Source organism: Drosophila serrata, unplaced genomic scaffold (genome assembly GCF_035046125.1).
Source record: "Drosophila serrata isolate PLE 108 unplaced genomic scaffold, ASM3504612v1 contig_184, whole genome shotgun sequence".
NCBI classification, from domain to species: Eukaryota; Metazoa; Arthropoda; class Insecta; order Diptera; family Drosophilidae; genus Drosophila; species Drosophila serrata.
This window is the reverse complement of record NW_028257082.1, coordinates 7,583,914-7,607,752: the sequence shown is the minus strand read 5'-3', so window position 1 is coordinate 7,607,752 and position 23,839 is coordinate 7,583,914. Positions and strand designations below refer to the sequence as shown.

The window sequence follows — 23,839 nt, the reverse complement described above, 5'->3', positions numbered from 1 at the left end:
TTCCTAAACTTTAAACTCTTTTAAGTAATATTAAACCTAAAAAGAAATATTATAAGCTCAGTGTAATATCAAAAGGTATCATTTTCCTAGCCCATAGATAGGAGTTTATTTTGATAGCAGAGTCACATATATTTTTCGGGCTGGGGAAAAGTGGCAAAGGCGAGAAGGAAGTCAAGGACGTCGCGTCCTTTTTCGGCCAGTTGGGTTTGTTTTAAGTCAACGGCGGTTGGAGCGGATGTAGCACCAAAGTCAGCAGTTCCTAACCCCCCCGGAAAAGGACTTGGCATTCCGTTCCGGGCTCCAAGCTGGAAGCTCTAAGCTCCCGCATTCCAAGCCGTTGCCCTGCACTAGATATTTACAATTGTCGTGCGGGGTCTAATTAAATTTCACAGCGTGGGCATAAATAAGCGCAGGCGATTCTTTTTTGATTCCTGGCCAAAGGGGCCTACTCCGGGACTTCCCCCCCGCAATTTTGTTTGTGTTGTGCTGTGTGTTGTGCATCTGCGGGCGGATGCGGAGCCCGGGTATCCCGGCATCCGGATGCAACTGGCAGGCAGGCAGCAGGCAGGCGGAATGGCAACAGCTGGCGGCGGAGAAATATTAAAAGTTTTTTACCTACGGCTTCCTGCCAACTGCCACATGCCGCATGCCGCCACATCCCTTTTGCCAGGATAGCAGGGTAGCAAAACCGAAAAATGTCACACAAATGTGTGTGTGGCAGCAGCTGGTGCTGTTACTGCACGGACCAAAGCGATTTATGACAACGCCAGCAAATGCAAATTCACGCTTGGCCAGGACCCAGTGTGCATTAGACAATGATATCCTGCTGCAGAAATGCTGCACGAGCAACCAAACCAAAAGACTCACCAAGGACGATCACGGACTGAAACTCGATTTGCCATCGCATAATTTCCCAAGCTCATGGAGAATGTTGCTGAAATTGCTGTAATGCGGAGAAGCATTAAATAAAAACCGAAAATAAAATTATGTTTATTTTACCCCCGCACCCATCCCAGCGGGTGTGTGTGTGGCTTCTGGAGAGGATGTCTTCAAAAACTTGCCAACGACACAAGAAACTTTCCCTTGAAGCACTCTCCAAATTATGCTTTTCCTTCTTGTTTTCCTTATGGGGCAAACTTGCTTACACCGAATTCAAGAGACGTTAACAACGCTTTCCCGAGACAGGCGGCGGCCAAGGGGGAGGCGACTGGGAAAACTGGTTGTTCTTATTTATATACAGGCAAACGATAAGCAAAGGAGAGCAGAGTCAGATGGGACAAAGATATTTGACTACAAGGACCAAGGCAAACAATGTTGGCCGATTCAATTACATAGTTTCAGAATATGAGCATTTTTAGCATCGTTATTGTCCTTGTCTATTGTCTGCCCCCAAAAATGGGCGGCATGAATTTCCCTCAAAAAGCATCTTGCAACTTGAACATCCTTATGGAACAGGAAAAACTCACACACAAATTAATTTGATTTATCTGAATCTGGCATAAAGTCCTTTAAAAACTAATTGAAATGCACATATTTGTTTGAGGTTTAACAAAAACAATCTTTTTTGTCTCTCTAAAAGTAGTTTATATTATAAAACAACAAAAAAGACTAAAAAGAAAGGTAACTGGAGAAGACAAAGTGTGTTTAAAAAACGTATACTTTTATATGCTAATTTTTTGCGTAAATCCAAGTTTTTCAATTATCATAACTAAGCCAAAAATGCCTTAATTTTAATTCGGGTAGCTATTCTGTGCTAGTTTTTATAAGGTTAACAAATCTGTTTATAGAGTTTTAAAATGTAAAAATTTGAAATTTTTATCAATTTTTGAAGATTTTAACAATGTAACCCCTTATAAAATTTTTAAATTTTTGAAAAAAAAAATATTGGTCTGACATTACTAGATTGATTCGGCTTTTCATGCTGATCAAGAATATATATGATTTATAGGGTAGGAAATGATTCCTTCACTGATTTCTAAGCTACTGAATGAAATTATAATACCTTGCAACTTTATATTAATGTAGCAAAAGTTCCCGCCAAAGTCAGTCAAATTCGTAAATAATTTATAATTAGCTGTTAACCTTGAGAAAATATTTTTAATACAAATGGCTGTATCCCTTAAATTAAAATTAAGTAATGAGGTCCATGGTATTAAGGGAATTTACTGGAAAATAAATGCATAGCTAGCACAACTGATTCTAATCCCTCATATAGCTCTTATATATAAAATATATTAGTAATGGTTAAGACTTACCGCAGCAGAAGAGACACGTCATTACTTAATTCCATCCAGAGTAAAGTTAGTTACATTCTTGGTGACTTCAATTGGGCTTATAGCTGTGTCATCGAAATGAGCTTCTTCCTGGTTATCCATTGGTTGGGTGATATTTTTATAGTCGAAGTGCACTATCACTATCATTGCCACAATCACTGGAGATGTAAACACTAGGTACCCCTCGGACAGACTGAGGCGCGCGCGAAGGTATTGCCTCTATTTATAGTCCCCGAGTTGAGAGAAAAGAGAAAGTGAGAGCGAGAGAGTAAGAGATATCACTAGAGATAGGCAGTGAATGGCAGAGCTGCACTTAGAGATGCACAGAGAGTGAGAGTCAGAGAAATTGAGAGAGCGAGGCAGAGAGTTAGAAATAGAGAAATACAGAAATACAGCCGTTGCGGCTGTAAGTAAATAATTGTTTAAATATCCTCTTATTTATGTTTGTTGATCATTATAACCCAACGGATTTCTCTTTTTTAAATTTAATTATTTTTAGCCTTAAAAACTTGTTTATATTTATTTAAGTAATGATTTTATGCAATCAAAAATTATGTCATATATTTTACAGATCTCACCTAATCTCTAAAGAATTCAAATAAATCATTATTTGAAAATACAATCGTACTTCAAGACAAGTTCACAATTATCCATTTGTCACTAGGCCTCATGTAGGACTGATGATTGAACGTTGAGGCTTGGAATTTCCACAAAATTTCTCTAGAAAGGCAGCAGCGCATACACCAGGGAAAACACTTGTCACACCCCAAAAAAACACACCCACACACACACACACTCTGTCTTCAAATGTTATCGCTTCGTGCTTATCGCAAAACGCATCTCGCAGCCATGGAAAAGCGATGGGTGCGAAGGCGGAAAAACGCAGAAGGGGAAAGAATGAAGGAAAAGTCGTGTGCGACAGTTTGCCATTGTGCCAAATTGTTAATGCTCAGCATTCTCTTGGCGGCTGCCTGCCGCCTGCTCCTTTCGTCTTATTGTTCTTGGCATTATCATTGTATCGTCGTCATTGCTGTTATTCTCCTATTCGCCTACATTTTCCCCCTTAAGACCCAAGACCTCAAAAAAAAGAAAAATCCCCAAACATCCCGCACATCCCGCACATCCTACATTTTTATTTTATTCGCTTTTTCGTTGTTATTTTCTCAGTTCTTTTTTTTTTCCTTTGCTCTTTGCGTCTGCCGAGAGAAAATTTAATGCTTCTGGTGGCGTCTGGCGGTCGCGGCGCCAAAGTTTCTTTATGACCTCTGCCCTGAGCTTCAGATACTATACTCTATATGTGTACATATGTATAGGGATAGAGGGTGTATTTGTGTGGGTGAATTGATTGATAAGGCTGCTGCTGTGAACAAAACAAAACAAGAGTTTAGGAGACACAAAAATAGGAATAGAAATAGGAATAGAAATGTTGTCCAGCTTTTGCTTCGCTTTATGACATTTGCTAGATTACGCATACGCAACGTTGGCATACCAGGCATTACGCATACGCAGCGTTGACAAGACCGAAGACAGGAAAACCCAAACGAAGCAGCCAAGCTGCAAAAACCCCAAAAACTTGAAGAAGCCGTCGGCAAACTCGAAAACTTCGGCCATAAAACAAGACAGAACAGAGCCGGGCGGGAACCGCAAAGCGTTTGCTTAGTTATCCCCGCCAGCATCTCGCAAACTTTTCGCTTTAATTCCACTTTGCCACTGCCTTTGCCATTGCCTCATTTTTAAGCAAATATTGTGGCAGACTAGAACACACACTCGCACACACTCCTCCACATGAGACTCGATCCTGGACCGACTCGTTTTGCATGGGGCCAGTCATGGCTGCAGCTATGTAGCTGCCAATAAAAAAGCATTCAACATTCATCTAATTTGAAGCCGCGCTGAAAGTTTTACGAAGCAGCTCCAGGCCCCAAAGTTATATGCAACTAATTACGTGCGTTACATTGTGTGAATAATGTTCTCCATATCTGGTAATTGCCTTTTGCTATTTTTTTTTATTACTCCGGGTGCCAGCCTAATGGCCATAGGCGTGCTCCGTACTTGACCACCCTGTCAGTCGTCAGCCTGGTCATCAAATGATGCAGAAATTTAGGGCCACAAGTTCTTCAAACAATTCTGGTTTATGTGGCATGTGATTTGCCATGTTTTGTAAGTTAACAACCAACCGAGTTTGGAATTAAAACTATGCAAATTGTGGGCGTTAAGCTGAGGGCCTAAAAGGATCATAAAATTTGTTATATCCTTGTGGCTATATATTAAAAAGGGAAACTTGGTCCTAAAAGTTGGTTGCATTTGATTTTAAGTACTTTTCGTACATTGAACGGAATTTTTAAATTATTTTAATTTATTATTTGATAAACAAGAAACGATCTTTTGTATGACAGCTATATGATATAGTCGTCCAATTTTCATAAAATTGTACACAAAATTCCTGATTAATCTAAAATTACAATATATTAAATTTGATAAAAATCTGTTGAAAACCAGTAAAGTTATGATTCTTTTCCCCTAAAATTTTCCGATCGTTCCTATGGCAGCTATATATACGTATATATACATATATAGTCGGCATGCTCCGACTTATATACTAGTAAAATTATATAGAAGAATAACTCCATAGTTTTATTCAATTGCTACTAAATTTGTTCCAAAACAAATCTACACATATATGCTTGTGATTCCCAACTGGTTCTAACATCCCCGGAACGAAGTGACTTCTCCCGGCCAAGACTTAGAAATGTGTTGTGTTACAAAAGTTGCAAGTCATTGTTTATTAGTGTTCAAAGTTAGTGACTGGTCATACATGCTTACTGGTCATGGATACTTACTAGTCATAGTTACTTACTAATCATAGCTACTTACTGATCATAGTTACTTACTAGTCACAGCTACTTACTGGTCATAGATAACTACTGTTCAGAGTTACTTACTACTCATAGTTAATTACAGTTCATAGTTAATTGCTGATCATAGTTATTCACTGATCATAGTTACTCACTGATCCAAAAACACATCTCGCATCTGTGCATATGATTCCTAACTGGTTCTAACATCCCTGGAACGAAGTGACTTCTCCCGGCCAAGTCTTAGAAATGTGTTGTGTTACAAAATTTGCAAGTCATTGTTTATTAGTGTTCAAAGTTAGTGACTGGTCATATATACTTACTGATCATAGTTACTTACAGGTCATAGATACTTAGTGTTCAACGTTACTTTATGCTCATAGTTAATTACTGCTCATTGGTATTTACTGATCATAGCTACTTACTGATCATAGGTACCTAATGTTTATTGATACTTGCTTGTCAGACTGAAATTATAAGAGTATGAAATTAAGACTTCTAAACTAGGGACATATATTTATAGATATATCTCCTTTCAATAAACTCTAGGGGAATTTATCCCATGATTCAATCTTTTCTTGTTAAATTTTCTTTCTCCACAAACATGAATCCTTATTTTGAAATACCTATACATTTATCTTTACCTTTGATTCAATCTCCCTTGATACTTGTTTTGAGAAAGAAGAATTGAACAATCAAAACGGAAAATACTCCTCAGCTTCTACCATTTCTCTGGCCATATTTTCATCCATTTTACAGAACTTTTTCAGCCCAGCCAGACATTCCTCCTGTCTGTCCATCAATTTCGATTCGATTCGTTGCGACCATTGAAACACAGATTGATGTTAATTATCTACCTTTACTTCATTGCACACCTTGGGCTGTCAATCGAGGGGGGAGGTGAGGGAGGATGACGTGACGGAGGAGGACGACAGTTTTCCACCTGTCCCACTCCTCGCTGCGGCACAGAGTTTATGACACGAGTGTAATATAATTCATATTGTACCGAAAAAATTTTAATGCCGCCTGAAAAATAACTCTCAATAAATAATCCTTAATGTCCTGTGTGGGTGCTTTTCCCCCGTGTGTGTGTGTGCGTGTGTGAGTGGGCGTATGTTTTGGCTTATGTTGGCCCATGATAAACAAGAGGCTGGAGCAGGGACTGGAGCTGGGGCGTGGCCCTGGCATCACTGTTTTGTCCTTGTTATTTTATGCGGTGTAACCGCAACACAACATACAACACATACAAGCACCTAGGATGCGACGGCCATCATGTCCTGACAGCCTTATGACGTGGCATGTCGCCTGCTCCTAACTTGGAATCCCTGCCCGTGACATTCGACTGTAAAACCGGAAAACCCTGGGAAAACCCCGGGCAAAAAGCAAACGTAGGGAGCCACAGCATAAAAGTGAAACATTGCCGCGACAAATTTGTCAACTTTGTCGGTGCAAGGGTGTCCACAACAAATAAATAAATTGCCCACGTTTTGTCAGCTCCACTTTTTCTCTCGTTTCTTTAGTAATTTTCATTATTATTTATATGTGCTGGAGACTGCTGTGTTATGTAATTAAAAACAAAATATATTTTAGTTATTTATTTATTGAGGTATATAGGTTACATGCACATAAATATTTAAAGAATTTTGTAAGTTTTTCACTTGGCTCCTTCGCGCAACTCAAACTTGCACCAGAACAGTTCCCGCGGCACCATCCTAAAGCCTGAGATGCTGCTCATCAAGTCCGTTGCGGTGCGATCCGTGGGCTTCAGCTTGTACTGGCGGAGCAACTGGTAGAGCACGGACTTCACCTCCATGAGGGCCATTCGGTTGCCAATGCAGCTGCGTGGACCCACGCCAAAGGGCAGATAGGTGAATTGCTTGATCTCGTGCTTATGCTCCTCATCAAAGCGTTCCGGTCGGAATACTTCCGGCTCTGGGAAGTTATCGGGATCGTGGTGTATGGCAGCCACGGGTATATGCACTAGTTCATCCTTTTGAAGTTTCACTATCACCTCGCCTTCTTCATCCTTAAGGTCGAAATCTGCGGCGCACATGCGATCGATGATAAATGCTGGCGGCCACTTCCTAAGCGATTCGGAAACAACACAATCCAAATACTTCATGGCCATCAAGGTGTCGTGGTTAAGTGGCTTGCCATCCAGTTCCTCCTCCACAGCCAGGATCTCCTCGTATAGCTTCTGCTGGACCTCGGGATTAGCCAGCAGCTCGTGGCAGGTGAAACTCAGACAGGTGGCAACTGTTTCGAAACCTGCCGCAAAGAAAAGCAGGCACTGGGCTAGGAGATCTTCATCATTGAACTCGGCGTGCTGCTCTTTCGATGCACTAGCATCTCCCTTGGCAGCTTCCTGATCCTTTTGGAACTGCCGCTGGGCCTCCATCAGGAGATGGATCATATCAGGTCGAACGATACTCTGCTCCTTGCGATGCTTCATGGTGCCATAGACCAACTTCTTGAAGTAGTCTACATTATTCATGTCCATCACGGGAACACGAAGGGCCTGTGGATTTGGTAAGGGAATTAAAGAAAATCCTTTGAGTGAGCAATGAAAACTTACCGTCATCACCTTCGGAATTATAAGATAGAGGAACACTTTGAGTCCGCCCCAGAAACTGAACTCTGAGATACGCTGCCCGATGCTATAGAACTCATTGTTGGGATCCTTGAACGAGTTCACCTGAATGCCAAAGGCGGCCGTTGCAATCACATCGTTGGTATAACGCGTAAAGAAGTCCTTTAGCTCCAGTTCCGAGTTACCCGCATCCAACTGTCGCCGCACATAACCCACCGCCTCCTCGTTGCAGGCATGGATCAGTTCAAACATCTGGCGGATCTTCAGGCTGGTGAACGTGGGCGTCAATGTATTGCGCATTTCCTTCCAGCGACGATCCCGTAGGTTGAGCAGACTCTTGCCAATGAAACTCATATCGTTGGGTCCATCGGTGATACCCTTGCGATGGTTGGAGAAGTTGTCGAAGCTCTTGATGCCCACCTGGCGGATGAGTTCCGGATCGGAGAGGTAGAAAAGGGGATCGCGGAGGTTGAAAACACCATAAACCTTGTGGCTCTTAAGGCGCATGTGAATGTCAATGCTAAGGGAGATTAGCAGAAGAGTTAATACCAAACTTAAGAGCTATTTCAAAAGAGAGTGTAGCTCTTACATCAGCAAGTGTGTAAAAGTATATAAATAACTCACCTGTGTTTTATATACGAATCCTTGGCCATCATCACCGACCAAGGTATATTACCAAAGAGTGGAATAGGCGGCTCATAGGCCACACCCCGTTTGGAAAAGTAGTTAAAACTATGGACGGACCATTTGTACAGCAACAAACCGAACACGGCCACAAATAACAACAACTCCACAAATACCATTTCGGAAATCCGGGCTATTAAGAGGGGTTTTGGGGAAGAGAGTTGGGGGAAGAGGTTCTAATCGAACTGCGCAGCGTGGGGTGCTTCGGAGAGTGTGTTCGAGTCAACCGCCGAAGAGCCACTGAAATAAGCAATATAAGCTCTCTTTTCTTATATACAGAAAGCTGATTCTGACCATGAGAGGTAAACAGCAGAGAGAACAACAACCGGCATATGGTGTACATATGTGTGGGCTAAATAAGAGAGAAAGAATCGAACGTTTAAGAGAGCGTGCTTACTTATCAATTAGCGTTGGCAGTCACATGCCTATGTCTATAGTTCCAAAAGAAAAATAATAAACAATCTCTTATATTCTATAAGAAACAAATCAGCTTTGCATATAACGGGAGTTTCGCATTTTTATGAAATATACACAACTAATGACATCAGAAGCTATTTATAGATCGCAATCGGTACATCAGATAGTGTATGCACATTATATGTTACCTCTGAAACCCGGTTAAACCCAAACAGATAGCCCAAATCTATGGCAACTGGTTAATAAGGTGGGGAAATAGAGCCATTCAAATTACTTTTGCTTGTTTGCGGTGGATTAACCCGCCGAATTCATTATTCAGTGAGTGCTTCCGAAAGGACATCTGCGAGTAGATTCGGTGCTCGTCTTTGCGATTTGGCATTCGGCATGTCATGCCTAATCTCATCGGCATAAACTAATTTCAGCATTAATCCCCTTAAGTGACTCAACTATTTATTATAAAGGACTTAGCGACGACAGCGTGGGATAGAGAGGGAGCGAGAGTTTCCTTGGCGGAGTCTGGAGGAAGATAGCTACGTGCCTGGGACCTTACACCAGCGGCGACCTCAAACTCAAACACAAACTGAAATAGAAATGAAACTTCTGTCACTTACTGCAACTTGCACAGGGAAAAAAGAATAGTAAATTTCTACGAATTTTAGGTATATTTCTATTTCTATATTCTTATTTCAGTCAGAAATTTGCACTTTGCAAGTGAAGTGAAGTGTCCTACCCTAGGAAACTAAACATGCGACTTCCGAAATTTACCTTTTTCTCGCTTTATTTTTTAAAGAGATTTATTTAAAGAGATACAAATTGTATTATACTACAAATATATTTAATAATTTGATTCAAATACGTCCTTCAATTTTTTCCCTAGTGTCTTGGAACCCGTCTTGGGTGTGTGCACGCTTATATAATTGTGTGCGTTAGAGTGGTGGTGTAAGCATAATGAAATTGCTGGGAGTTTGCAGGTTGGAAAAGTTTAGTGTGCCGCACTAATGTGAGAGGACGAAGCCAGTCCTGGCCCGAACTCCTTGAGCAACCAACTCACGTCCCGGCCAAATGACAAAATTTGCTTGCATTTAGTGAGCGGCTAACGAGAAATTATTGCACTGCGAGCGGGATAGGGGGATGCCGGGAGGAAGATAGCCAGCCAGGGAAAGGAAGGGAAAGGGAAAAGCTAACAAATCGGCCAGCAGGCAAAAATCCCGTTTGATTCAGCGACCAGCATGGAATAATATCAAGGAAGAGAGCAAAATCAATCTCTCACTTGCTCTCTTCAGCTCAAGTGGCTCACCCGCTTTGTTGTTGCTCGGAACCAAATCTTGCTTTCCTTTTGACTTCTGCCCTGCACCAGGGGCGTTGTCTGGAAGCTGGAAGGGGTCTACAATATCCTAACTTCAAATTACATCAATTAAAGCGTATTCAATGCAATACCATTCACTATTTTAAAACCGAAATGAATACAATTGCCTCAAAAGCAAAAAGCTTCTGATACAATTTGAATACAGTTATTTAATTTAAAAGTAATCCCACTAGAATCATTTTCAAGTGGATTAAAATCCGACACAAATTTCTCTAACACCCAAAAATACCTTAATATAAAGTACCCCCTCTTAAAATGGCACCCTTGGACGACACTGTCCTGTGCCGTCTTTTTTGTTTCTTTGCTGGATATCAAATGTGTTTACATTGCCCAAGGGCGAACGAAACGGGGGAGACAGTGGGAGGTGGAGCGGAAAAAACCAAAATGGCCAAGTACTTGAAGTCGTTTTTTGTGCACTTCATTGGCAACTCATGGGTTTGGGGCCATTTGAATTGGATGTCCTCGTTCTCGTCCGCATCCGCGTCCATGTCCGCGTCCTTGGCTTTGTTGCCTTTGCTTTCGCTGTTCTCGAGTCTGTTTTCGCTTCCATTTCCATTCTTTGCTCTGCCATTGCCATTACATTACAAGTGCTGCTAACTTAGCTCCTCCGGCTTCCGCCTCCACCACCTTCCTGTCTCCCTCTCGTGTGCTTTGATGTCCGGCCAAATAGGCAAAGTCAATGTTTTGACATTCTGACTCTAATTAGGCCAAAATGTTGTGTTTTCTCTAATCAAACGGATAATAACGGAAGCAAGCTCTCGCGGCCGTGCACACAAGCGCAAACATTTACCCAAGACGTAAGTGTGTGTGATTTAGAGTGCCCAGAGCGGTGTGCATGTGTGCGTTGTGTGGGTGCTGATGTGGGTGCGAGCAGGAGGGAGACAGCTTCGCACTTGGCATATTTCTTGCATTCCACAAAACTTTCTCACACACACTCTCCTCCTCCGCCACGACCTCCTCTCCCTCTCACTCTCACTGAAGTGGGCAGAACAGGCCGCAAAAGAAAAAAAGAATATGATGAAGACGGAGAGTCGGAGAACAGTTGAGCTTTAAAGATCGAATCTGGAAATGCCCTTGAAGAAAAAAGAATGCTAACTTCGTAGAAAGTGAATAAAACCATACTAAATACATTTCCTGGTATTTCGGAGTATTACATATAAAGGGGAAAACTATGGCCGCATTAAAAATTACGTTGCATACATCTAGGCTAAGGTTTAAAGGATTTTATTCAATATTTATATTTTCATTAATACATTGTAATTAAGAATTATTTTAAAAGCATTTTTATAATATTATTTATTTAAAGATTTTTAATTTTGATTTTATGTAATATGATATCCCTTTTCATAGCCGTAAAACATTTTGTAAGGGTATAAAAATATGCACAAAATACTCTTGGAACGCCTCAAGCCAAACACTTGGCCACTGTTGCTGTTTGCTTTTCAGCTTGGTCTTATTCCATATCCTTGTTATCCTGCCATGCAGAATTTCAATTTAGCCTGCTCTCTTTGCTCTGTACGAGTTTATAATTAAAATAAATAAATAAGAGCAAAAGCATTGAATACAAAACCTCATAAATATTTTCTCGTTTCGGTTCGACTATTGGATTGAATGCTTCCGGAAAGTGTGCAACTCAAATTGAGGCATCTCGTCGGAGGAGGGATCCTTCGAGAAAAGGCATCTGAAATCCGTATCCTATTCCGACTATTCCTGACTTGGCCATGAAGCCCGGTCAAATCCGCTTTGAATAACTGCTTATTGGAATGCCAAAAATGTTTCTCCCCGATAATCGCGCCATAAAAGGCTTAGCCAACTGCATAGTGTGGAAATATATAAATACATATATACACTCACACACGCCGAAACAGCATTCCATATAAAATGTTAATTTATTGCCATTGTGGGCCATTCCACAAACAATGTTATTATGCAATCGCTGGCAAAACAAACCCCGGAAAAATACACCATACTATATACACAACGCCAATCGGCCGAAATTTCAGTTTAAATGTATTTCTATGGCCGTGTTGTATGTGGCCCACATAAATTTATGACAAACGGAAAACGTTTTGGGTAGATTTTTCGGTCGCTTTTTTGGTCGCTCTGCAAAATCAACAAAATGCAATAAATATTTGGAAAATAAAACCAAGAGGAGAGAACAAAGCTCTAGTCCACTCTCATTGATTCCCTACGATTCAGACCCGGTCTCGCTGTCGTCAGTATCTCGGGCAAATGGCCAAAAGACAAGGCTCGAGGAACTGATGGTGGCCAACACCTGCTCGTACGTGACCGAGGCCAAGAATTTATGTGTGTCGAAGGAAATCGAAAAGCATTTTTTATGCACGCATCAAATTTATGGCCTTCTCCGAAAATATGGACATGGCCAGATAGCCTTGTTCCCAATACCCAATTTCGTGATCCGCGACCTCCTGCGGTCCCCGGAATTTTCCAGTCAAATATTTGCCTAGCCCCGCCGACTCTCCTGTCCTGTCAATCGCAAGTTCCAGCTCCCGGGGTGCGGGTCAGGTCATGTCATCGCATAGATGAGCTCTGCTTTGTTCTCGCATACTACATGGTACTACCCTTCCGGAGGAGTCCTGCGAATCCCTTGTTCATTGAGAGGATTAAAGGCTCTCCAGTCCAGGCCCAATTCAGGATTTTAAAAGCTGGACTTTACAGTGGTCCATAAAGTTAATGAAGCGGAATTTACGAGGTGCCACAGAAATCTCTAGCGGTTTTACATCAAAAAGGTGCCTCTAAGTACGATGTATATATTTTGTAATGTTATTTAAATGATGTCTTAAAGTAAGCAGTGATTTTTATGATAAATACGGATCTTAAATTCTCTAATTAAACCAGAGGTATTTTTCGTTTTAAAGTCAGTCTAGGTCATAGTGAATCCTCTCCTGCTCATCTCTATTGGGGGTAATGGAATGGGTATAGAGTGTCCCTGCCTAATATATGATAAGGATGTCTATACAATATGGGCCTTGACCCCCAGCCCCAGTGTGCGCACTCATTCAAATTTATGCTTATGCCTAAACGCTGATTATGACAAATATGCCACGCTCCACTGGACTGGCATGTAGTAGCTTCCACCCAGCCTGCAGGACATACTCCCCCCAGCCCAGATCCTCCTCCTCCTCCTCCTCCTCCTCCTCCACCACCTCCAGCTGCTTGTTTCCATGCCGGCTTATTATTATTATTTCTGTGGTCCTGTTTGTTTGCCAGCATTTTGTTTGCCTTCGGTCAGTTGACGAAAATCCCAAAATAAATAAAAGTTTTATTATTAGCTCACAGGAGCTGGGGGGTTTCCCCCTGCAAATAGAACAAAATAAAAGCGGAATTGCTGGTGCTATTCAAAGGCCCACTAATGACACGCAAGCATGTGTATATATATACCTACCTATATATATATATTTATATATATAATGCCACGCATGCGGGGGGTGTGTCAACAATTATAATGTGCAAATTGCTTGATACGTGTGTGTGTGTGTGTGCCAGTGTCACCTGCCACATTTGCTTTATTGCCGCTCATTAGGGATGCTCGACTGAACCCTTCCACCACCGCTCCAACACCACCCACCATTTGCGTCCCTGTCCGATGTTTTACATGTTGCTCTGTTGACTTCCATCACGTATTAGTTTTTTCCTCAGTCACCGAGGAGGAGCTCCGCCTCTGTCTCCACTATGCTTAGTTTATCCCATATCCTCCTGTCCCGGCGATTTGACAGCAAATGACAAAAGATTCCTGCTCGCCAGCTGCTCCGACACTTTGATGAATGGGGTCACCAAGTTGTGGCTGTCGGGATTTACGAGAGTGCGACACTGGGATACAAATGTTAAACGCTCCAGAGATTCAAGTTCATGTGCTCACAGGGAATATAAGCAAGCGGAATTGGTCATTGATTTGGATTTGACTCTTTTTATTTCAAGATAACTCTGACTTTTGTTTACAAGAATATAATAAAGATATAGATAAGTCAATCGTCTTAGTTTTCATATTTAATAATCGTTAAAAGTCTGTCTTTATTAAAGATGCACATATTTTACTTTCGGTCTAACCACAAAATATTAAATTTGATATTAACCACTGCTTTCAGACACAATTTAAAATTGATTTCTGTGGTAAGAGAAATATTTGGCCTTAAATATGCTTCATGTTGAACACATTTTCCCCTGTGTGGTTTGATTTTTCAATATGTACGTTGATCCGAATTAATAATTATTAAATCCTGAATGATGACACTAAAATGCAGGTTAATTGTGTCTGGTTTTCGAGTATTTAAATCCAAATTGATTGAAAGATAAACCTTTGTCTTATTTGTGGTTATAAAATCATTGCATTTTATGCTTAAACTAATAGAGAAATGATAAATAAAGACAAACTTAATTGAAGGACAATGAAAAATGGTTATTTCTGTGCAGTTATTCAGGTCTTCCGGGTCAGTTTATTCAACAATAGATCAGCTCTAAATTGCACGGAAATCATATTTCCCCTGCAGCCTTTGTTCACACTCATCTTCCGGGGCTTAGGACTTTACGATTCACATGACTCACTGCCACTTGTGTCAATTGTCCTGGCAACGGCGATTATATTGCGTCTGCGATGCGTAATTGTAGGAATTGTTGCAGGACCGAGCCGAACAATCTCTCTAAGCCAACAACAGAAGGGTCTGGCGGACGGACAGGACTAAGCCCGAAGCCGTAGCCAAGTCGGGGGAGCTAACAAAAAAAGGATTATTTTGATTATTTTGCGTGTTTGCCAGTGAAAGTGGAATGGGTGGAAATGGAGGTGGAAAGCTGTTCATTTCAATGAACTTGCTTTTCAAACGAAATTTTATCATGCTCGGCCAGGCCGAGTTAACCATTTCCCAGCAACATTTCCCGTCATTTCCCCCGTCCCACAGCCAAAAAAAAAAAAAAAAAAACAACAATAAAACCCGAAGCAAATCTGCTACGAAATTTGCTTATGTTTGTGCGTTTCTCCTTTTCTTTGGCCATTGAAGACATCCAATCCCTGTGGCTAACGAGCTGGCTCAGCTCTGGTAGCGGGAGGACCAAGCGTTCGAAGAGCCTTGCAGGCGGCGGAGGAGTAGGACACGGAATTGGAACCGGAATCGCTGGCCAGGAGAAGCGCTCAGTCAACGTTTACACGCTCCAGCAGCCGCATAAATTTCCGCTTCAATTGGACGTGTGCGGCGGTGGTAATTGCAGCTTTGATTGCCACCAAAGGCAACGGGAGCAGCAGCACCGGGAGCAACAGGAGCTGGACAGGATCCCAGCCGCATCCCTGTCCTGGTCCCAGCGACAGCAACGCCAGCTGCGTCAGAGCTGTGACGAAACCAAATTCATTGAAAGTTCAATGGGTAAGCAACAGACCCCAATTCATTCTATGCCATTCCCCAGAACCAGAAACAGCACGAGAAACCGAAACAATCACAATCAGCAGGCAGCAATAAGAATTTAAATTAAATTTTCGCCTTTTTTTGTTTGGTATCCGCCTCTTGGGTTCTCCAAGGGAGAGGATTTGCCCTATCCGAAGGCGAAAAGTTGAAACAGAGACGCCGTCTGCTGTTTGATTTCGATGTTAAATTTGCATAATTTTGTTAAGCAACATTTTTCAACTCGGCCCGAAAAGCCAGTTCACTCACACTGCGAAAAGAACTATTTTAGAAATCCATCGATTTAAGGTTTTACTATAAAATTAAAGTATATGATTTAAACATTCAATTGAATGATTGTACTTATTTAAAGATCGGTAGAGAATAGGAGGAATGAATTTGCTTCTGTTTTGACTTTCTTTGTTAGCATTATTTTGGTTAAACTTTCACCTCCATTAATTCTATTATATCTTAATTAATTCTTAATTTGTTTATTTCCTTGCTATAATAATATCTTATTTCAAAACAGCCCAAACAATGGACGACATGGTATTCCAGTGCAACAATCAAAATTCGATTTACGTGCTTAACGCCAGCTATGGTGCATATGGGGTGAGTCCTTTGAGTGTTCCACTCGAGACCGGCCCAACTATCTCAGCTTGTTTGGTTCTTTTTCGCTCTCCTCTTCTGGCCCACTTCAACTTCAACTTGAAACTTCAACTATCTGGAATCTTGGCAGGACTATGGCACATATGCGGCAACAAAGCGTGAAATAAATGGCAGCCAGGGCAGAGCGGCAAATCCAATTGAGGCAACTTGCTCCAGTGGGGGAGTCGTCCTGCAGCATAAATTCAAAACTTTTGGCACTGCCACAACAGCAGCAACAGCGGCAGCAACAACAACGGAAGGAGGAGTGGATGTGGCAGCGGGAAACGCATCAAACTACGTAAATCCTGTCGCTACATCAATGTCAACCGCAATGTGTTCACCGGCAACAGCGGCCCTGCAAAAATTGTTCAATTGCAGCGTTGGCAGCGCCTGCCACACTGTCACCCAAACTCATGGCCAAGCCCTGGGCCAAATCCAGGACCACAGCCACATCACCAGCCACCACAGCATCAGCAGCAGCAGCAATAACAATGCCCCTGCTGGCAGCCACAACAATAGCTGCCTGTCAGCGGCAGCCGGAGTAACCCAAAACGGCCGGAATCGTAGCCGGAGTGGCGGCGAGTCCCTGGATGGCCCAGCGGGAGCAGGAGCAGGAGCAGGAGTAGGAGCTGGCGCCGCCGGTGGCCTCCCACTGCTGCCGAAGAAGAAATGCACCAATGTCAAATCAGCGCTTATTGCCAAGAAGACAAAGTTTCTGAAATATCTCGAAGAAGAAAAATGGCGCAGCAACGCAGAGGCAGCCGCAGCAGCAGCAGCAGCAGAAGATGCGGGCGCCATCAGGTATGTAGCATCAAGACACTTAGAGAAATTAGTTACCATAGAGATTTTATAAACTATAAATAACCCTAAATTTTGAGAGGGGATTCTTGGCAATCTTTTTAAGAGCCTTGTTATTGGGTCAGGAAAAATTAATGAGGAAAATCGCTGAGGCAAACTAAATTATCTTAGGATTCACTTAGGAATACTTGCAATTTTTTAAATTATTTATTAGTTACTTTTAAATCATATCCCTTAAAAATTTCAGTGTAATTTCTGCTGGAGTATGTATGGTCTTGTGTCAGCGGAGCAATCTTCTTGCCGCCGCAAAAACTTATAAATTCCCATAAATGTTATAAGGCATCTTGCAGCGCGCTGCAAACTGTGGCAACTTTTTATGATGGCAATCTTTGGGGCACACGACAGGACGCACGATGGAGCAGAACAACCGTGGTGTGTCCTATATAGTTCCCTCCCCAAAGTGGTTTCTCATTAAGTTGGCGAAGGACCCGGCAAAATTCCTTTCGATTATTGCTTAATTAATTATTGAAGTGCAGCAGCAGCAATCTTAGTTAGTTACCGCTTTTTGCCGAGTAAATCATGGCAACTTATCAGTTTGCTTATCGATCTGCCCTCTCACGAATAATTTTTCAAACAAAAAAGTCCTCCTCATTTTATGGCTTCTTTATGGCCATCTTGCGCCGGGGAAAATGGTATTTTTAGTTCGTTTTTGTTGCGGCTTTTAAGCGCATTCAATTATCTGACGGGCGGACACTTTGTTGCAACTGGGAAACTTTGCTGCATTGTTCATGAAGTCATAAGTTTTGATCATCATCAGCGCTTAGCAAAGTTCACCCTGTCCCCCTTTTTTGCTTTTCCACATTTTCCACTCTTTCCAGTCATTTGCGAAATTGAAAAATTAATGCGCTCGACATAAACACAAAGTGTCCAGGCAGGCAGTCAGGCATTCAGTGGAGCTTAAAGGGGGCTTAGCGGAAAGTTGATTAAAATGCATGATGGCCATAAATGTACATATTGAAGTGCAATAATCATATTTCGCGGACTCTGAGAGGGGAACTTAATGCAAAAGTTGCAACTTACAGCACACCAGACATTACTCATACGCAACGTTATCCCCTCAGTCCTTTCGTGGGGCCCCTTCTGCAATATAATGATGTCAAAAGTTCGCTTACTGAAAATTTTCACCATCAAAGGCGGCTGGGAAAATTTCATTAATTGCATCCGAGGAGAAAAAAAGAGCAGAGCCGGCAAAGGGGAGGACGTTTTTGCTTTGATTTATTAGTACCCGGTGCGCATTTAATTAGTAAACGTCAGTCGGGGTAAAAATGCACAAGGGCCCCCGTAATGCTGCTTCCTCCCTTCAGCACTTTCTTAGGCATTTTCATTTTCCGGCGGCACCGTGGAAATTCTTTGGCGCACATTCATCAACTTTCTGGATGGCGACACCAGCGTAACTGACAAGAATGACTTCGTAAACTTGTGTTGCAGAATAACTACGGAAATTTGTTGTGCAAAGTTACTCACTCTTGCAGTTTTCTCACTTTTTTTGCACTTCTTTGCATATTTTTCCACTTTTATTTTTCGTTGTTAGTCCTTTTAATGGCGCCGTGCCGTCTGGCCTTCGCTGATGCGATTTAAATGGTCCTCGTTGGGCCACCAGCGACGTCAGGAATGTCACACAGTTCGTATTTAAGGCCACCAAGGTGGCTTAATTTATCGTGGCCACTAGCTGGAAATGCTGCCTGCCACAATGCCTGATTGCAGCCGCAAAATTAAATTGCTCTTTTTTTGTTTTAATTTTGCATTTTTTCTGCAAGCTCGTTAATTGCGAAAAGTTTCCGCGGATGATTTATCGGTTTCATCGATTGCTAAGCCCATTGTTATCGCTTTGACTTGTGGCAAGTTTCAATAAAAATATATGTATTAGGTATATTTCATGGTAGTAAGTAATGAATGGTACTTAAATATGTCGTGAAAAGTTTACTGTCCTTGACAAAGAATATTACGTATACGACCTAGATACATTTTCCTTTCTTTGAGGGTACATTTTATATTTACAGTCTTATATTCACCATTTTGCATTTCCCTCTATTTTTTACGATCGTTTATATGGCAGCTATATGATATAATAGTCGAATTTTTATACACTTTTTCACAAAATTCTACATTAATATATAATGGTTATGTATCAAAATTGGTGAAAAACTGTTCGAATCTGGAAAAGAAATTTTTTTTCTTAAAATTTTCCTATAATTCCTATGGCAGATATATATATGTATATATAGTCCACCGATTCGCCATGCTCCGACTTATATACCAGTAAAATTATATATAAGAATAAGTCCATAGATTCATACAAATGGCTTGCTCTTTGTTACAAAACAAATCTTGCACATGTGTGCATATGATTCCCAAGTGGTTCTAACATCCCCGGAACGAAATGACTTCTCCCTGCCATGTCTCAGAAATGTGTTGTGTTACAAAAGTTGCAAGTCATTGTTTATTATTGTTCAAAGTTAGTTACTGATCCTACTTACTTACTGGTCATGGATACTTACTAGTCATAGTTACTTACTAGTTATAGCTACTTACTGGTCATAGATACTTACTGTTCAGAGTTACATACTCGTCATAGATAATTATTGTTCAGAGTTACTTACTGCTCATAGTCAATTACAGCTCATAGTTAATTGCTGGTCATTGTTATTCACTGATCATAGTTACTTACTGATCCAAAAACACAACTCGCATCTGTGCATATGATTCCCAAGTGGTTCTGACATCCTCGGAACGAAGTGACTTCTCCCGGCCATGTCTCAGAAATGTGTTGTGTTACAAAAGTTGCAAGTCATTGTTTATTAGTGTTCACAGTTAGTAACTGATCATATATACTTACTGGTCATTTATACTTACCTGTCATAGTTACTTATTGTTAATTGATACTTACTTATCATAGTTACTTACTCGTCATACATAGGTACTTACTGCTCATAGTTAACTGCTTATTTAATTATTTAATTTACATATTTAAAAGTGTGAATTTTGATTGAGATTTTTATGCCTTTGAATGTTGCCTTTGCTGTAGATTATTATTCTATTCATATTATGATAAATTGTTCGTTTTGCATTTTTATGGAAATATCACATTTTACGGGACCTCACATTTAAGTTTACGCCATTCCCTTTACAAGTAAAAATCATGCCTAATAAAATGCCATTTACATATATAATTAATTTAAAAAAAAAAATAAAAAATCATAGAACTCGGCATAAAAAGTCTATAAAAACTTGTAGCTGTGCAATGGGAAGCATAATATTGGGTGACAAAAAAATAGATGACGTGCTTTTAGGACCCATTTAGGCCGTGATAGGTCTCTGGAGTAATTAGAGCGTTAATTTCCATGTACTATACACATGACTAGCCATTTTCGTGTCAGGGTTGCCCTGGGTTACCGCCTCCTGAACACACTTTATATCAATTTGCATCGTCCTTCTGCCTGCGTCCTGCGTAATCGTCGACATCCTTACGCACCACTTGCAGCCATTTGATACGCGTTTAGTTTAGTCAACCAAAAGCTAAATAAACTTTCATTTAACATGCTCGACAGCAATGAGGCGGAGCCACCCAACAACAATGGCGGCAACTTGAAAAATCAGAGCAACAGTCGGGAGGCTGCGAATCGAGGCGGAAGTGGATATGGCAGTGGCAGTGGCAGTGGAAGTGGAAGTGGCAGCGAGCAGCGGCAGCTGAATAAATTGAGCAACTGGAGCATGCATAATGAGGACAACAGCACCAGCACAGCACCGACAGCACTGACCACCAGCCAGGACCAGCAGCCGGGGAAATCCAGTTTCGAGCTCTACCAGGAGGCAGCCGACATATTGGGCCTGAGTTGCAGCCTCTGTGATAATTGCCGATGCCTGGACTGTCAGGTGAGTGTGAATCAAAATAAAATTAAAGATAATTAAGATGGAAACCTGGGGAGAAGCAAATAATAATGTTAGCTTTGAGATTCTCACTAAGATTTCCCATAATAAATAAAAATAATACTAAAGCAATTACTTAACAGACTTCTTGCATTCAAAACCCTAAAAACATGACTTAAAAGATTTTAAATTAAATGAAAATCATGCAAAAAGCAAGTCAAAGTAAACACAAAACCCACTTTCTGTGAGGTTTTCCATCTTCTTTGAAGGGATTTCCCTTGGTTTCAGTTCGGTTTGGTATCCCTACAGGAGATATCCTGTAGCCAATCAAGTGCTGCTCAATCCTGGAGCTCACACAATCATCAATTTTCTGGCTCATCCACAGAGTGGTTACTTTGACTGCGATGACGACGATGAGAGCTACTCGGAGCAATCGCTGATGGACGACGAGTATGAGTTTGAGTTCGACTGCACCGCCGAGGAGCTACAAGCGGTGCTTGCAGGCCGGGATAGGGAGCTGGAGGCTTGCTGCCCCGTTTCCCATTTGCGCCACAATGGGGCTTCCCCGGACACGGACCCGGACACGTCACACACGCAAACGGAATCTGTCGGACATCGGTTGGCCATCGATTTTGATTTAATTAACGCCACTTGCAGCCAAGTTCTGCAAAACTGTGAAACATTCAATGAATTGAGTCTGCTAGATGCCGCAGCCGCCGCCGGAGCTGAGCGTTCGTACACGTAAATCCAGGTAGGTGTTTGGGGTTTTGCATGTGTTGTCCGTTTTGGGGAATTTCGGGAATTTAGCTGAGGATGTTGCATGACAAGCGTATCCTTTGGCAGGGGGATTTCACCTGTCGCCGGTCAAAGCGCTCCGGAGAGATCCAACCCCCTTCACTCATATAGTTCCTGTCCGAAATCCAGTGCGGACTCGAATGCAATAACAGTTTCTCATTCGAGAGAGGGAAAAACTCAAATTGGGGTTTATGCAAAAATGAGCAAATTGCATTTTATTCTATGCGAAAAAGGCAGAGCCAGAAAGAACTAAAAAGCGAAAAGATAGAAAGCTGCAGTGGACTATAAGTTACCAAGTGGGAAACTAGTTTTTATTTCAATTTTGTTATGAGACAGAAATTTAGTTAAAAAGAATTGTTTAATGAACTTAACTAGGATACCAAGTGGAAAGAAAGTAAGGAAATGCAAGGATTTAGAGTTCAGAACATAACAAGAAACTTATTTTATTAAAACTATATATTTTTAAGGTAAATCTACATCCTAAAATGCATACCTCTATTACTTAAAGATCCTGAGATCTTAGAAAGATCTCTCTTCAGAAGCAACAAGCTCACTCAGATAGATTAAATCTTTACTTTAAACTCTGAATATTGTTTATAGTTCTGTTTTTAGTATACCCTTCAAGTACCAGGTATAGAAATTCCGCTGACTTGGCAAAAAGCTTAGCCAGTGGAGCCTGGAGAGGGATTGTCGGTGGTTTTGGAACCGCAACAGTGGCCAAATGGCCCGGCACTTGGTCAGTTTATTGCATTTAGTCAAGTTTCGTTGTTTGCATGGACGATTGTTGGCAACAAATGAAATTTCGAGGGCGGAAAAGGCGGAGGAAACAGAAGCTCAACGCTGGCAAATTTGATTTTCCCCTACACAAATACACACACACACACAAAGAGGGAGATTGAGGATATTTTCCATATTTGGTGAGGGCTCAAAGCAATATGCAAAACATGCATTTCCGTTTGTTTTTCCCCCATCACTTTTTTTTGTAGAATTAAACTTTTTCCAGAGAGCTGTGGTTTTTTGTTAGCCGGATTTTTTATTTTGTTTGCTGGATTATTCAATTGAAATGCACGCCACGGCGGCACAAAGATCTCAAAAGCCAAAAGAGGCGAAAACTATGAAAAATTCAGTGCCATCAAAATGGCAAACGGCAAAAGTGGCAAATGGCGAATGGAGAGAGCGAAGAACTTAAATCGAATTACATTTGCCAAATGAAATTTAAAGATCCTGCTAGCCGTGTGAGTAATGACTGCTACAAGCGTTGGCAATAAATAGGATGCTCCTCGGCCTCGGCAATCCTCCATCCGACATTCTCCATCCGAACCCACTCGGTGCTCCTTTTTCCTGCTACAATGGCCATGCTCTACTGCTTCCACTGCTGGCATCCAAAGCCTACCGCCTAAGCCCCCAAGGCTTAATGTCTACAATGATGCAGAGAAAAAAAATGGGAACCGAATTTTAGAAGCTATTATCCATCATTACATTATTAATTTTAGTTTTTCTAATATATTTCTATATTAAATTTAGTAATTAATAATTGAGAGTCTTCTTTTAAATGAATTTTTAATGCAAAACTCTAAAAAAAAATATTTAAAACCAGTCTTTAAATAATATTTAATTAATTCCCCCCAACTATTTCTTTCTGTGCGGTAGAACCTGCGTGGTGCTTCCTCCTAGTAAGTGTGTGTTTTGTGCTCGAACCATGTGGGTGTTAGCCAACTGCATTTACTCTTGTTTAACCTTCTCCCAGATGAAGGAGCAGCACCCAAGCACCGCCAGCCAGCTGTTGGCCATTTGCCAGGCGCCCAGCGGATTCCGCTTGGCCAAAAGACAATGCACTAAATTGTAGGGAGCTTGTGTGTGCTTCTCCCAAAAAATCAAAAAAAAACATGGTCTCCCAAAGCCCAACCATCCAAACCCGTTCCTTTCCGCCCGACAGCTACTTATGCAATTTCTGCCCACGTCAAGTATGATGTGTGCTTTATTGAAAAATCATTTTACCTTAGATTCTCCGACATGGCCAATTGGGTGCACACACTCCTCCTGACCCACAGTTGCACAGAAGCGCCAGCCATAAAACCGAGCTTTAGCAAATTAAATTT

General features: G+C 41.4%; 2 protein-coding genes across 3 annotated transcripts in view; one reads left to right on the top strand and one right to left on the bottom strand.

Annotated features, from left to right (window-relative positions):
• LOC110178263 (uncharacterized) overlaps positions 1–23,839 on the top strand; it is a 30,836-nt gene that overhangs the window by 2,693 nt on the left and 4,304 nt on the right. For both annotated transcript variants that reach the window (XM_020945332.2, XM_086828719.1), the window contains exons 3-7: positions 15,198–15,557; positions 16,102–16,184; positions 16,312–17,021; positions 20,627–20,951; positions 21,331–21,696. In XM_020945332.2, coding sequence (XP_020800991.2) covers positions 15,554–15,557; positions 16,102–16,184; positions 16,312–17,021; positions 20,627–20,951; positions 21,331–21,690 — 1,482 coding nt within the window. In that variant the 5' untranslated portion in view covers positions 15,198–15,553 and the 3' untranslated portion in view covers positions 21,691–21,696. The remainder of the gene's footprint in view (positions 1–15,197; positions 15,558–16,101; positions 16,185–16,311; positions 17,022–20,626; positions 20,952–21,330; positions 21,697–23,839) is intronic.
• On the bottom strand, positions 6,713–10,401 carry Cyp9c1 (Cytochrome P450 9c1). The gene is made up of 3 exons (XM_020945320.2): positions 8,343–10,401; positions 7,704–8,238; positions 6,713–7,646 (listed from the first exon to the last, which is right to left on the bottom strand). The coding sequence occupies exons 1-3, from the start codon at positions 8,519–8,521 to the stop codon at positions 6,783–6,785; spliced, it is 1,578 nt and encodes a 525-aa protein (XP_020800979.2). The 5' UTR covers positions 8,522–10,401; the 3' UTR covers positions 6,713–6,782.

Bases quoted from the DNA above. Each gene is read 5' to 3' on its own strand.
- Cyp9c1 (XM_020945320.2), bottom strand. From the start codon at position 8,521: ATGGTATTTGTGGAGTTGTTGTTATTTGTGGCCGTGTTCGGTTTGTTG. The intron at 8,239-8,342 runs GTGAGTTATTTA...AATCTCCCTTAG, and splicing joins GATTCGTATATAAAACACAG to CATTGACATTCACATGCGCC. The intron at 7,647-7,703 runs GTAAGTTTTCAT...CCAAATCCACAG, and splicing joins TAATTCCGAAGGTGATGACG to GCCCTTCGTGTTCCCGTGAT.